Source organism: Chenopodium quinoa, unplaced genomic scaffold (assembly GCF_001683475.1).
Source record: "Chenopodium quinoa cultivar QQ74 unplaced genomic scaffold, ASM168347v1, whole genome shotgun sequence".
NCBI lineage: Eukaryota > Viridiplantae > Streptophyta > Magnoliopsida > Caryophyllales > Amaranthaceae > Chenopodium > Chenopodium quinoa.
The window spans coordinates 1,101,700-1,118,196 of NW_018742483.1; the positions used below are offsets into that span (position 1 = coordinate 1,101,700).

At 42.2% G+C, this 16,497-nt stretch overlaps 1 protein-coding gene across 1 annotated transcript; it reads left to right on the forward strand.

Annotated features, from left to right (window-relative positions):
* The first annotated feature begins 8,123 nt into the window (after positions 1–8,123).
* On the forward strand, positions 8,124–9,934 carry LOC110719142. The gene is made up of 3 exons (XM_021898048.1): positions 8,124–8,625; positions 9,460–9,530; positions 9,668–9,934. Exons 1-3 carry the CDS (start codon positions 8,124–8,126, stop codon positions 9,932–9,934), a joined length of 840 nt encoding a protein of 279 aa, XP_021753740.1.
* The last annotated feature ends 6,563 nt before the right edge of the window (positions 9,935–16,497 follow it).

Genomic DNA, 16,497 nt, shown 5'->3' on the forward strand with positions numbered 1-16,497 from the left:
AAACATATACAAGGCAATTATTATATTATAATTAAAAAAAAAAATTCACCTCATTTGCGTCACTCATTAAACAAACAAGTGACGCAAATACAACAGTTTTGTATTGTCTACTCAGTCATTTGCGTCACTCCTATATAAACAAGTGACGCAAATAACAAAAAATAAGTTTATTTATTTTTTGTTATTTGCGTCGCTTGTTTATAAAGGAGCGACGCAAATAACAAAAAAAGTTTATCTGAAGAGTCATTTGCGTCGCTTGTTTATAAAGGGGCGACGCAAATGACTAAAAATAAGTTTATCAGAAAAGTCATTTGCGTCGCTCTTTTATAAAGGAGTGACGCAAATAACAAAAAATAAGTTTATCTGAAGAGTTATTTGCGTTGCTCCTTTATAAAAGAGTGACACAAATAACAAAAAATAAGTTTGTCAGAAGAGTCATTTGCGTCGCTTATTTATAAAGGAGCGACGCAAATGACAAAAAATAAGTTTATCAAAAAATTCATTTGCGTCGCTCCTTTATAAAGGAGCGACACAAATGACTCTTATTTGCGTCGCGCCTAGGAGCGACGCAAATGACTTAAAAGTCATTTGTGTCGCGAGCAGTTGCGTCGCTCATAGAAGCGACGCAAATACACTATAAATGAGCGACGCAAATGAGCCTTTTTCTACTAGTGTAAGTCTAGCATAGAGACCTTTCTTTTCCCTTAGATTACTTTTGTAGATTCTCTATTTCTTTTCCTTAAATAAAATGAGCATTTATTTCCTTATATATGATCATTTCATTGCATTAAAAAAAAAAACTATGTCGAATTAAGCACAAGGTATACCAATGATTTAAGGCAAGGCACCCCTTGTAGCCACATCATATCTCTTTCACCTTCATTTTTTCAACCTACATCTACCTAACCTTGGGATGGGATAGTGTGTAACTTATGCAATTTTAAAAAGGCTTGAGTGACTTCAAAAAGATTAAAATAGCAAAAAATAAATAATAGCAAAAAAATAATTAAAAGTGTACAAAAGGGCAAGTGTTCAAATGTTTTTGATATGAAAATATCTTTGATATGAACACGTCTCAGATTGCGTCTCTTATCGAGTGCTCGGTACCGTGCCTGAGAAACATGAATGCCAAGTGAGTGATAGACCGCATGATCGGGATTGCCCACACTTATAAAAATAAAATAAATGCTAAAGCAATAGATAAAAGAGAGCTAAAAAAGAGTAGAAACTCAAGCATAAAAATATAAAGATTCAAAAGTGAGGTTGCACACCCTGGGGGCTTATCTAGGGTCTTAAGCCTTTATCCCCTTCTTCTATAACCTTTAGCCTAACCACGTTACAACCCTTAAAAAGACCTTTTTGAGGTATACACACTCGTGCGAGGTTCGGCTAGAGCTACGTTCGGCCTGATTCCTAACGGATACGTAGGCAACCTCACATCGAGGTGCGACCGTAATAAACATGCATTCATATTTAAATTCACACACTTACAACATGATCATATCAAGGGATATCTTATGCTCCACTTAGAGCTAGACTTGGGGGCTTGATCCTTACATCATTAGCTTACCTAGCCTAAGAGTCATCACCATTTGACTCTTTTCTATTTTTTCTTTCCACACACTTAGCTCTTGTGGCTTAGCTTTAGTGTCACTTTCACACACTGCACAGATACATGAACAAATATACTTCCCTTAGGAACCCTATGTCATAAAATCTTAACACAACGCTGAAGCATGCCTTGTCACATCACTCATCAACCATAATGGTCATTGCATCACGAAGTATGAAGTGCTTAGCCTCCGTGCCTAAGTTACCCAAATTCTTTCATCATTGAGTTAACAGTTGAGATAGCCTAGGATGGATTAATCCTTGCACCTTGAGAGATAGTATCAAACAACATTTGACTAAGCTCATTCAACACGCACCTTCAAAAACTTCTTTCTTTTTCGTGTCTTTCTTTTTCGGGAGAAAGTCGGTACCCTCCACAAAAATGACGGAAAATTTGTGCTTTTTTCGAGTCGCACGATCACATTACAATGCACACACGAGTCATGTACACATTGAGTCATGTCGTCTCATATCACTTTGATTTGAGTCTAACGCATGTGTCAAACACTTCGAGTCGAGTCAACCTCGAGCCAGTCGATCACATCGAGTCAAGTTTATACCTTGAGTCGTGTCAAGTCAATAAGTCAAGCGACATTAAACCTTAGGTCAACCCTAAGATAATTAAAGAGATTGGAAAAGTTCTATAGTCAACAATAAATACAGGTGCAGCAGAATAGGGAGGACCCTATCACAACGTTTGGCGACAGAGTCAATTCTTGGCGCCAGAGATATTTCAGCAGCGACAGAGATCAAAGCCTCTCAGAAAGGTGATTTAGACCTTATACAACAATTTCAGGTTCCTTGGTACGCCAGTAAGCCCCTCCAAGCAATTTGACATGATTAAGTAGTGAGTTTGATTACAATCACAATAAGTGGTCGACTTGATGAAAGATCGTCTCACTTATTTTAAAGCGCCTAAGAATAGCCTCATCACGGAAACACCGACATACTGGTTTTAGCAGAAATAAATTTTATACGAGCTTTAGAGATCGACAAACGTTGGTCTTCAAAAAAATTTTCTTCAAGACATTATCGCAACAAACGTTCAAGTACCGAAGCTCTATTGTTCAGAGACGCGTGAACATTTCCATCAAGCTCTTTTGCTCCAGAGATGCGTGGGCATATCATTCAAAAGCTCTTTTACTCCAGAGATGTGTGGGCATATCAATCAAGCTCTTTTGTTCAGAGACGCGTGGACAATCCTTTTCAAGCTCTTTTGTTCAGAGACGCGTGGACATTTCATACAAGCTCTTTTGCTCAGAGACGGTGGGAATCCTATTATCAAGCTCTTCGTTCAGAGACGCATGGACATATCAATCAAGCTCTTTTGTTCAGAGACGCGTGGACAATCCTTTTCAAGCTCTTTTGTTCAGAGACGCGTGGACATTTCTTACAAGCTCTTTTGCTCAGAGACGCGTAGGCATCCTATTATTAAGCTCTTCGTTCAAAGACGCGTGGACACATCATTTAGAAGTTCATATTAAAAAAAGAATATAATAAAGAAGCTCTTTAGACGCGTGAACATATAAAAAAGAAGCTCTTTGTTCAGAGACGAGTGAACATCGAAACAGCAAGGTGGCGTTTCCTGGATTATGGAGAGTTGTCACAAACAACTGAGGATTGTTTCAAGAGAAGCAATCTTCGATAGTATTCCCTTGGACGTGGAATATTATCAATGCGGATGAGAATTGTTTCAAGAGAAGCAATCTTCGATAGTATTCCCTTGGACGTGGAATATTATCATAGCGGAGGAGGATCGTTTCAGGCAAAGCAATCTTCTAATTTGGAAGCAGTTACGGGCGTAGCAGTTTTCAAGCGGGATGGCATTCTCTAGCTTGCAGGAGGTCATCAAAACAGTAAAGCGGCAGCAAATCGACTACTTTCAGAGACGTGTGCTCGACGGTGCAAGATACGCGTTTCTTAACTCTTTTATCTGTTTAACTAACGTTAGCTTGTAATTATTGGCGTTACAAGATTGGTTTAGGATCGCAGAATGTTCTGAATCATTCTCCGTCCCTATCGATACTTTGACTTTTGTTTTCGAAACTCGCGTTTCTCCAAACTCAGTCAAAGTGGGAGCTTCTGTAGACACCCATTTGTGTCTCCCCAAAAACCAAACCCAGTGATGAGTACCTTTCACGTCAAATCATAATCGAATGAAGCGAAAGTGTGGAAAGTCTAGTGTTGCGGAAAGTTTTAATTTCTTTTCTCTTCTCTCTGTTTTTGAAAACTTATTTTAAGAAAAAAACCAATCCAGTTTGGTTGGTCCATGATATGGATCCAATAGTAGTGTAGTTGGATGGGACTTGACAAGAGCTTTCCAACGATATATTATAAGCCCAATTCCGATGAATATTGAGGAAGTTATGCCAATTTACCAAACTGGGCCCGGTTTGAGCCTTATATGCGGCCTAATGATATTGGGGAGGGCCTAATATGATTTATCATTCCTAATGCAATTAGGAATGGTTTTAGTCTTCTAGATTCTTCTAGAAGGTTCTTTTCATTTCTAATTCAATTAGCAATGATAAATTGACTTTTGTTGACTTTTCAGAGTTTTAATTAAAATCAAAAAGCATTTTCGGGGAAAAGATACAATTTTATCCTCCAGTACGACAAACTTATCTGATTTTCAAAAACACGTCAAAAATAGTCCTGGCGCCTGACTCCAGGCGCCTGGTGCTAGCCATTAGCGCCTGGCGCCAATAAGCTGGTGCTGGCGCCAGCACTGTTTTGCGTGCGCCAATCTCGTTTTGCGTGCGCCAAGTGCTTTGTTTTGATATTTTATCTTTTTGGCTGATTTCTTTATAAATAACGTATTAAAAACTCCGTTTTCATTCACCAATTCTCACGAATTCTCACCTACAATCAGTTTTCATTCGCAATCATTAATTCTCTAAATCTCTCTTAATCATTCACCAACTCTCATCAAGATTTTCTTGATTACTCTCTCTCTCTCTCTCCTAAACTTTGTCTTTTACATACACAATTCCGCATTCACAAGATCTAGAAACACCTAGCATTGTTCGAAGTTGCCTTCGCCCTAGACGTGAAAGGTTTTAATTTCTGAGGGTTTGGTCCCAAATATATATTTCAATTATTTAATTTAATTGTTTTAATTATTATTTTCCTTGAAGTTACTAACGCGTGTATTTTGTTATTAGAAAGAGATACGAAGCATCCAAGTAAGTGCTTTAATTGATTTATTGATATTATGATATAGAAATCATGTTTAGATTGTTATTTTGATTCCTAGTATCATGTTAGGATGTTCAAAGATTCCTAGTATCATGTCTAGGGTAACTTTAATATCAAGTATGATGCCTTTTATGTTCTTCCTAATATTTATGATTATTAGTATCATGTTAGGGTTAAATATATGATTTTTATTGCTTAGTGACATGCTAGGGTTTGTTATTAATCTTGTTAGTATCATGCCTAGGATCTTGCTATTTTTATTATGCTTTAACATAATTTATAATTGTTTTGATTATGATTATAATGATGATTATTACAAGTATGATTTTTATAATTATGATTATTATTTTTATGATTATTATTATCTTGATGATGATTATATTTTTATTTTCATGATATTGATTATTTATTATGTTTCCTGATATTTATTTATTTCTTGATCACGCCTTTATGCATGTTTAAAGGGAATCGGTACTTGTAATCACGCTTGATAAGATAATTAATAATCTTTTTTAGGGTTAATTTGATTATAATTTCAAGTGATCGCCAATAATAGATTTATTTGTGCATTATATTCAACCAACGTAGATAAACAGGTTTAGGGTTAATCCTATTGATTGCATGTTAGTAAAAAAGCGTACATGAATACAATTAGAATAAAGTAGAGGCCTATTATTAGGGCAGGTTCAATCTCTTTTAGGTTGGATTTGTACCTTCATCCCCGAACCCTTATTTGGTTCTAGACCTTATGGAGTTGACGATCTCTTGGATCGTTAAGGGGTGTAACCTTCACCCTGTGAACGGTTTACAAGTTCCTAAAAACTTGTTGGCGACTCTTTTGCTCTATCTTCTTCCCTTTTGGACGCCACCGTACTTTAGTGTATGATCACAGTGGGGTTCAAGCTAGGGGTTAACGCTTGAAATTATTCCCTACACCAAGTACAAATTACAACTAAAATAATTTTGAATATGGTCTAATAAGTGCAGAAAAATCAAAATTAGGTGCATAGAACACACCCTTAGTTTAAATAAGTTCATTTCATGTTTAATAAGTTTTGATAAGAGAACCCAACGTCAAATAAAAACTAAAATAAAATTTAATAAAGTGTAACAAGTGCAGATAATTTCTTATCAGCGGAAAAGAAGTGAATAGAACACCCCCTTAATAATTAATACACCTTATATAACTTAGAATAAGGTGAACAATTTGGACCCTAAGTTTCAATAGGTAAAATAAGGTCTAGTAAGTTACAATAAATTCTAATTAGGTAAAATAAGTTCCAATGGTTTTATATATTACACTAAGGGCATGTTCTCATTGATTGAAATTAGCTGAACTTAACTTAACTTATTAGAGCTGCACTGAACTCGAATGAATATTTTATAAGAGAAGGAAATTAGGAACTGAACTAAATATTATTTTTATGAACTGTATTAGACAAAATATTATTTTTATAATTGCATTTTTGATTTATATTATCGTATTAGTCTATTTATTAAAGAAGATAAATTAACGTATTTTAATTCGGATTTTCATATCGGATCCAAATAACTGAATTTTAATTCTGATTGGATTGAAAAAGTAATTCCGATCGGGTCGGATTGAAAAATGGAAAACCTAATTATATTTCGGAACGGATTGAATTTGGCCTTAATCTAAACTGAAAACCAAACGGGACACCCCTAATACCCACTATTTCTTCTCAAATGTTTTCAATTACTATAGTTAAAGAGAATTCATCTTCTGAAAGATCTACAACAATTAACTTGTATGAATTCGCTAATTGTTATCTACATTTAGGGGTGTAAATGAGCCGAGCCGAGCGGAGTACTACCTTGTTCATGTTCAAGTTCATTTTACTTAGACGAGTCCAAGCACGATCCCGAGCTTTCAAACAAGCTTAAAAATCTGTTCAAGGTCGATTCATTTAGTACACTATATGTTCGCGGACGATTCGTGAATGGCTTGTTTATTAAACGAGTTTATAAATAAGCGTTTTATGAATGAGTTTAGTAATAAACGAGCTTTTCTAATAAACGAGATTTGTTCTTTGAAATTTGAAAATCTCAAAATATAGCAAAATAATTAGACGAGTAATACAGAAACATAAATATAATTAACAATTGTATATAAATCAATAATTCATGAATATAATTAGGCGAGTAGTTCACAAACATAAATAAATGAGTCGTTAGTGAACTTATTTGAACGAGCATACCTATGTTCGTGTTCAAGGTCATTTATTAAACGAGTTTCAAAATTTGTTCAAGTTCGTTGCATTTATCAAATAAACAAGCATGAATGAGGTTCAACCGAGATTAAACCTGTTTCGGGGGTTTTTGTCCCTTGGGAGAGTTACAACACTGAGACTGGATTCAGCAAAGTTAGTAAGTATTCAGTAGTAAAACGTGCGGAAATAAAGTTATCTGCTCGGATTCCAAGCTCAAGTAAAGTGTTTTATGTTCCTTGAAAACGACAGCTCTGTAATAAATGTGAAAGTGACGTGTTGTCTCGTATTACGTGTATCCGTTTCTTGTCATAAATGTATGAACTGTCCCTATTTATAGGGTCCTTTTGGAAAGTGTGCCCTCCCTAGGATCTGATGACCTAGGGATTAGGTCACGCCGCAAAACAACGCCTCAAGGTTTGGGCCCTTGAAGGCCGCCATTCCAGAGGCAATGTCTGAGTGACACGTGTCACTGACATCTTTTAGGGTGACACGTGTCGCCCTCTGAATGGTCCATGCTGGATCGTCAATCTTTTTGGGACAAAAGGATGTTCGCCCACCACGTGTCATCATCTCATAGGTCCAGATGGCACCTTTACTAATGACACATGGCAGTTTCTGACTGGGCCACCAGGCCGGGTAAAAATACCCAAATCATTTGCCCCTCACAGGGGTCACGTGCATTGCACATGGAACCTGTGACAGGCGTCATCATCCGTCTAGACGGATTTTCAAATTGCATTTTGGGGGGAAAATTAGGGTTTCCCCTTTCTATAAATAGGAGGGTTTGACTCCATTTTTGTTTTCACACCTTTGCGAATCTTGGAGAATATCTGGACTTTTGACTTTCAAAGACTCTCAAAGACCTAAACTTTGTCAAGCATCCGACACTCGGCTTTCTGTCCGTCTGCTTCAGCCAACCAGGCGTCTCGTAATACCTTCTTCTAAGGTAACCGCCTGCTCTTTTCTTTTATTCTTTCTTGCATTTTTCATTTATCAAGTGGTTTCCCAAACGTACACGGCACGACCTAGGTTAGTGATCAGCCGGTCACCGGGGACGGCTGAATCTAGAACTAGGAGTGCCGAATGCTCGATCGAGAACTTTCCTTTAAGTACATCTCCAAATCTGACAGTGTATATGCATCTGCAGGACACGATGGCTCGAACAAAGAAAACAACAAGGAGATTAGGCCGAATGGTTCCTTTTACCATTCGGACAGTGAGACTCCCAACTCTAAAGGCTCCATTAGGGTGCCTGCTAGCGAAATTTCTGAGCACCCCCCAAACCCTTCTTCTGACCTTCCCCTAACTCCAACTTATTACTCCTCCCCTTCTTCAAGCGACACCCCTAGTGATACTATACTGCGGGAAACCGACAGTCAGTACCAGGCCGAGCCTTCAGAACAGGCGTCGGAGGAGAGTCTAGGGGAGGACCCTGCTGGCCCTAGCCGGCAGTCCCCTAGCTCTGGGGAGAGTTCTGATGACGATTCGGCCTTGTCATCTTCTGATAATGCCTCCGTTACCTCAGAGGAGGCCCGAACAAAAGTAAGCACTGTAAGGGAATCCTTGTCAGTGGAAAAGGGGGAAGGTTGGGCGGAGCCGAGTGCTTCTAGGCGCTTGGAACGCGCCCCCTACTATCACCATGTTCTGCAAAGCAAGCGGACCTCTATGACATGGGTCATGGCTTTTTCTTGTCCGTTCCCAACAAGGATGACACGATAACCTAGCCGACCCTAGCCAGTTATGAGGACCAAGCCTTGGGCTGCTACGAGGCGGTCCTTCAGGCTAGTCTACGCTTCCCTCTCCATCCGGTCGTGGAGAGAATACTGGATGGATACCAACTGGGTATCTGACAACTTGTCCTGAATTCATGGATCAATATCATCGGGTACGTTGCCGCATGTGAAATGATGGAGGTGGATCCCAGCTTTGAGGCATTCGCCCACATGCATTACTCAGCCGAGCGCCTGCCAAGGGCGGCGAAGGCTTGTACACCTTGTCCACCTGCAAGTGGTACATGATGGCAGTCGGCAAGGAGAACAAGTGGAAGGACTGGAGAACAAAGTTCTACATAGTCCATTCCTCTGATAGTCGACTGAACCAAAAATACAATAGGTGGAACAAGGATCTGCTCCTCCTGGCCGGCAAGAGCTCCTTGTCCCCTCTCCCTAGGCGGGCCCAGGAGGAAATTTTTGGCCGGGGTTTGTTCAAAGTGTCCGTTCGGAAAAATGAGCAGGGGGAGAAAATAGTCGTCCCCCAGAGCTACATTCCCCTTTACAAGTGGCTGGAAGATGGGGTGTTCTTGTCCGCTTGTGGGCTAAGCTCTGAGATGCCGAGAGGTAGTCGGCAGTCTGATTTTTTGCAACCTTTAAATTGTTTTTCAATGTATGTTTACAAAGTCTAACTCCTGCTTTTGGTGCAGACAAAGCTATGGAAAAGCTCTCGGAAACAAGGAAGCCGGTTGCCGTTTGTGCAGCAAAATATCGCTCAAACGTCCTTAATCGGGCGAATGACTAGCAGAAAACAGCCGGGACTCCCAAGGTAGCTATTTATGACACTTGTTATATTTTTCAACAAAGGTTAAATTTTTCCCGCCTGTTTTTCTGACGCCTTTCTTTTTTCTCATGCAGAGTGGTTCCACCAGGCCCTCTCCCTCCAAGAAATCCCAACCCAAGATTCAAAAAACTGGGGCTGGTGATGTGAGTGCATCCGGCAAGAACCGGAAGCACATTGCTCACAAGCCCAAGAGAGGGGACGGCTCTACTCTCGAAGCTGACAGGGAGGTCAGCAAACCGGATGCTTCTCAGGCATCGAAGGGTGGCTTTAAGCAACCCAACACTGCTGTCGGCTCAACACGAGAGAAGAGGCGTCATGGGAAGGAGGAGGAGGAGGATTAGCCAGACGGTATAAACCGCGCCTTTACTGAATTTCTATGTCAAGATAGTTTCATAGAGCTTCTTTGACTAACTCTTAATTTTGCAGCTCCTGTGCAAAGGCCGACTGTCGTCCAGATGGCCAAGGACATGTTGAGGGCGCTTGACCCAGAGGACAAGGCGTCCGTAAGTGGAGTCGGCACCCTCAACTTGGATGCCATCTTGGGGAACCCCTATGAGGTAAAAAGTTAGCTTAATTTTCTTAGTATTTAAGCATATATGGGACTAGTCTTGACCATTCGGCTTTTTTCTCATTTTCAGGCTATGCTGCGCATCCAGGGGCTGAGAAGGCAAATCCAGAAGAAGTCTAAAGAGGTAACAACCGCTAAATCTCGAGCCGAGTCCGCCTTAGACCGAGTTCAATTTGAAATTTCTTAGTATGAGCTTCTAACCCTTGATATGATGTATTCCCTGGCGGACGCTAACCTGCAGGTGAAGAAAGACTTAGATTCGGCTCGCTCTAAAATCATTGACCTTAAGGCCGAAATTAAAGGTCTTAAGGAAAAGCTTGAGCCTCTTCAAGAGGCCAAGAAAGACCAAGAAAGAGGCTGAGAGGGCCAAGGAGTGGGTTAGCCGCCTGGAGGGGCGCCTGATGAACCAGGAGCAGCAGCTAAAGGCCAAGTTCCAGTCCCGAGCTGAGGAGGAGAAGGAGGCCCTTGTCAAACAAATGATGGAAGACTATGACGCCATCATGCGGATGGCATGGGAGGCGGTACAGCCGAGTGCTAATTTTGGCATTTGGAAATCCAAGTTTGATCAAGCAAACGAGGATTTCAATGTTGAACTCCTTCGCCAGGCTGAAGAGGAGGCGAACAAGGCTGATGCTGATGGCGAAGAGGCCGACTCCTCATCAGGCTCTTCTGGGGACGAGGAAAATGCGGAGCAGTCGGCAGGTGAAAATGCGGCTGCCAATGTTGATAACTCCCCTGCCCCTTAAGCTTTTTATAAGTTCTTTCTGTGGCCGAATGGCCATTATTTCATCTTTCGGCCTGCGTGCCGAGTATTTGTGTATCTTTACCGACTGTGGGGTCGGGTAAATTAACAATTTCTTCTCTGGCTTTGCCAGCATACAATCTTACCCAGTCGTCTGGTGGCGATTGGGCTTTTTAATTTGAAATCATTCGGCCGTTTGGCTGAAGTTATTCATATTGTCGGTTTTTTTTTTTTTTTTTTTTTTTTTTATATAATTTTTTTCATTGCATGTTTTTTGGCTAAGTATTGTAACTTTTATACCATGCGAATGTTCTTGCCCCTGGACGGATGTCGAGTGGTTTCGGTTGAATGGATTGATTGACTTAGAAACTATTGATACTTAGAAGGGTATGCATGGTTTCTAAGTCAATCAATCACTATGGTGATTTTCCAAAACCACACGACAGACGACCATCCGGAGCTAATGAATAATTGTTTTCATTTGGCCACTGGCACAAACGAAATACAAAATTCTTGACTTTGCTAAAAAAATTTATTTAAGAAGAATGACCCGCCTGTCTTGCCCCTAGAGAAAAGAGCAGGCGCATCCGACCTACATGCCTCTTTTTTAATCTGCTAAGTATTTTAGCTCGTTTTTCTTCGCAAGTAATCGTCCGCCTGTCCTGCGTTTGGGCAAAAACAGGCGTATCTGGACAAAGGCCTCATAAGTTAACTTGACTTGTAGATTAGTAAAAATTTTCCGCCTGTCTTTCCCCAAAGCAAAAACAGGCGTATCCGGCCTAAAGCCTCAATAGCCTCTACTTATGAAACAGTGACCCTTTTCCGACTGTGCTAGAATAGTTAGAAAATTCTAGCCTTTTAGATTTCACGTTCGATTAAATCAAGCGACTGCGAATGCTGCCTTAGCATTCGGTAGGGCCGCTTGATATATTTGTAGAGCAATGTGCCACCCAAATGGGAGGTGCTTCTCCTCGACGAATTTTCCCGAATGGACGTCGCCGGTTATCTGACTCATGTTGGAGCAGACGGTCATACTCATGTTGGAGTAGACTGTGACCATTCGGCCTCTATTTGTTTTTTTTTATTATCCGGCCATTGGCCTTAAAATGATTTTACCTGGCCTTAAGCCTTTTAAAGATTTAAGCGAATATTCGTTAAGTGTTAGCATAAACTTAAAGAATTTCGTAGGAACGACTGCTTTAAAGCAGTCGGCTCCTTCAGAGAGATTGGGGCATCTGCTGTTGGGGCAGACGCTTACTAAATATATTGGCCGCCTGTATTTTGTACAGGCAACAATAATAAAAAAGACAAGTTGGGAAATGAAGGCATATTCTCATTAGAAAAATTTGAAATGACAAAATTTGAGGTATTTACATTCGTACTTAGAAATAGTACTTTTTCAAGTTGTCTACATTTCAAGTTCTAGGCAGCTTCCTGCCGTCTCTTACTTCCTCATATATTCTGTAGGGGCCTTCCCAATTTGGGGTCAGCTTTCTCTGCTCATTCGCCCTACCGACTGCCTCTATTTTCTGTAGCACAAAGTCCCCCACTTTGAGAGGACGCTTGTGTACTCTTTTGTTGTAAGCCCGAGTCATTCTCAGACGGTAAATCTCATGGCGTAAGGCAGCATTGCCCCTGCGCTCTGGAAGTGAGTCCAATGCCAACCGCATGGCCTCCTAGTTAACTTCTTCGTCATATAACATGACTCGAAGAGTCGGTTCATAGTGTTCAATGGGCAGGACAGCTTCTGCACCATACACCATGAGGAACGGGGTTTCTCTAGTTGCCCCTTTAGCAGTCGTTCTGATGGATCAGAGGACGTGTAGTAATTCATCCGCCCAAAGACCACCAACCCGTTCAATTTTCTTTTTAATCCCGTTTGAGATTAGCTTGTTGAAGGCTTCGACCTTGCTGTTTTCTTGAGGCCGACCGACTGATGCAAAGAAGCTTGAGACCCCTTGTTCTCCTAGCCAAGTCTTGAGTTGAGGTGTCTCAAATTGAGGACCATTGTCAAAAACCATAGACATGAGCACCCCAAAACGAGTGATAATATTCCTCCAGATGAAGGAAATGACATCTTTTGTCTTGATTTTTTGACCGCCTCCGCCTTTACTCACTTGGTAAAGTAATCCACAGCTACCAATATGTAGCGCTTGCCGCCTGGTGCCGTTGTGTAAGGCCCAAGTATGTCCATGCCCCATTTGGTAAAAGGTATTGGGCTGTGGATGGCCGTCAGGTATGTGGTCGGACGATGGATGAGTTTGCCAAACTTTTGGCACTTGTCACATTTTTTTACCATTTCCATGGCATCCGACTCCAGAGTAGGCCAGAAATAGAGCCACCTGGCCTTGGCAGCTAGAGACCTGCCGCCTATATGGGAGGCGCAGAAACCCGCATGCAAATCTTCGAGGACCTCTTTACCCTTCTCTGGGGTAACACACTTCAACAGGGGTTTCAAAAAACCTGTTTTGAAGAGTACTCCTTGCCTCAGCTCGAAGTTTGCCGCTTTTCTCTTCAGAACAGCCGCCTTCTGGGGTGAATCAGGGAGTGTGCCATCTGCAAGATAAGCCCGGATGCTGTCCATCCAGGTAGAGATTCGGTCGAGAATTCCAATGGGGTCTTCATTAGATATACTTCTATTTTCCATGACCTCCTAGAAAACCGACCGAGGTGTTTCCCAGGAGGCGGATGATGCTAGTTTTGAAACAGAGCATCCACCTGATTGTTTGAAGATCTGGGCACCTGAGTTAGATGGAACTCCTCAAGTGTCCCAACTTCACTTTTGACTGCCTGCAAATAATTTATCATGGCCGGATGAGTGGCCTCGTACGTTCCATTGACCTGGTATACGACTAGTTGAGAATCAGAGCAGGCGTCAATCTTCTTTGCCCCTACCGCCTTGCAATACCGAATGCCGGCTAGCAGGGCCTCATACTCGGCCTCATTGTTAGAGACCTGGAACTTGAACCGTAGTGTATATTCGTACTTATCTCCCTCAGGAGATTGACAGATAATCCCTGCACCACAGCCGTTCACTGTGGAGCTCCCATCCACATACACTTTCCAAACCTGGTCATTATTGTCCGGTGCAACCGGCCTTGTCATTTCAACAATAAAGTCGGCGAATTCTTGCCCCTTTATTGCCTTTCTTGGCTCGTAAGTGATTTCTAATCCTTGCATTTCAATCGCCCATTTAAGCATTCGTCCAGAAGACTCCAAGGTTGTGAGTGGCCGCTTGATCGGTTGGTCAGTATAGACCTCTACCGCATGCGCCAAGAAGTAGGGTTTTAGCTTCTTGATGGCCATGTAAAGGGCAAGGCCACATTTTTCAACCATGGGGTACCAAAGCTCTGCGTTCCTCAGAACATGGCTAATGAAATACACTAGGAGCTGGATGCCGTCTCTTTCAGCTAAGAGAACGGCACTGAGGGCATGATCAGAGACAGCTAAATACATGAAGAGCTTCTCTTTGGGCAACGGGCTAACAAGCCTCGGCAAAGAGTGCAGATGAGTTTTCAGCTTTTAAAAGGCCGCCTCTGCATCATCCCCCCATTCAAAGTTGGTCTTCTTTTTGATTGCCTGGAAGAAGTAAAGACACTTGTCGCCTGAACGACTGAGGAATCTCCCCAAGGCCGCCAGGCTACCTGTTAACCTTTGCACTTCCTTCACATTACGGGGCGACTGCATGTCGATTACCGCCTGTATTTTCTCAGGGTTGGCCTCTATTCCCCTTTGGTCAATAAAAAATCCGTGAAACTTCCCAGACTCAACGCCAAAGACACACTTTTTTGGGTTTAGCATGACCTTGTGCCGCCTGAGTGTGGCGAATGTTTCTCGGAGATCAGCAAGATGATTCGCCTCTTGTTTGGATTTGACTATCATGTCATCAATGTACACCTCTACATTTCTTCTAATTTGATTAATGAAGACCGTATTAATCATTCGTTGGAAAGTAGCAGGCGCATTCTTCAAACCAAACGATATCACCGTATAACAGAACAACCCCTGATCAGTGACAAATGCCTTCTTTTCTTGATCTTTTTTCCACAGGGGATCTAATGGAAACCTGAGTAGGCGTCCATAAAACTCATCAGGGCATGTCTAGCTGTTGAATTGACCAGACTGTCGATCTTAGGCAGTGGATAGCTATCCTTTGGACATGCCTTGTTGAGGTCTGTGTAATCAACACACATGCGCCAAGTTCCATTCGGCTTTTTTACTAACACAACGTTAGCTACCCATTCAGGGAAATTGCATGGCCGAATGAACTTGGCGTCAAGCAGCTTTTTAACTTCGGCGGCTGCCGACTGACTTCTTTCCTCGCCATGGTTTCTTTTATTTTGCCGGATGGGCTTCTTTTTAGGATCCACGGCGAGTTTGTGGACAGCGAGATCCGGGCTGATGCCTGGCATCTCTTCCACTTCAAAGGCAAAGATGTCTTTGAATTCTCTCAACAGCTGGTGCAGGCTATCACCCAGCTTTGAAAAAGCAACCTTCCCCACCTTGACCGTCCGCTCTGGGCGGCTATCGTCCAGAGGGATATCAATATGTTCGCCAGCAGGCTGGGGACGGAGATCATCCGACTGTTCCCAAGTGAGTGATTGCAATTGTTTTTCTTTTTTGACCATCACCAGCTGATCAATCTTTCTTTTCTTTCCGGCTGGTGGGGCCGACTGTTCTTCCTCGACATCATTGAGGTCGATCATTTGCTTGCCCCGGCCGGATGCTGTGGTCGCAGGCTTGACGTCCGAGAGATAACACTCTTAAGCCGTCTTTTGGTCCCCATTAAGGGAACCGACTGTTCCATCATCCTTCTCATACTTGAGCAACATGACAGCAGGGATGATGATGGCCTTACACTCATTTAGAGTGGGGCGGCCAAAGATGAGGTTGTAAGCTGTGAGCTCTTCAACCACTAGGAAACGGATGGTCATGTGCCGACAGTCTCACCTGCTTCCCAGGCGGACAAGTAAATCAATGCGTTCGACTGGGTGCACAAGCCCTCCCCCAAACCTAACAAGGGTGTGGGAGACGTCCATCATGCTATCCGGTTTGTACTTGAGATTGGATAAGCATTTGAGGCTGATGAGGTCTGAGGAGCTTCCTGTGTCAATCAGAATTCGACCAACCAGCTGGTTGGCCACCTTGCATTAAATGACCACAGGGTCATCATGCGGCCGACGGACTTTGCCTCTGTCCTGCTCGGTGATGACAACTTTAGGGAAGGCGGACGTGCCTGCTGCCTCTCCTTCCTCAACAGAGTTGACCATCTTCCTCAGATGGTCCTTGGTGCCGGGATGGTTGGGCCACCACCGGCAAATCCTCCTGCTATGGTGTATACCGGATCTTCATCAGTTTCGGCACTCAAAGTAGGCTGAGGAGTCTTTTTCTTGGACTGCCCCAGATTTGCTTTTGAAGTCACTTTGGACTTCACATAGGACTTCAGCTGTCCTTTGTCGGCCAAGTGGTCGTGCTCCCGCTTGAGACTGAAGTAGTCGTTTGTATCATGGCCGTCATCCTCATGGAAATGGCAATGCTTGTTCTTGTTCCGATTTTCAGCGAAACCTTTCATAGGAGTCGGCTTCTCAAGAGTC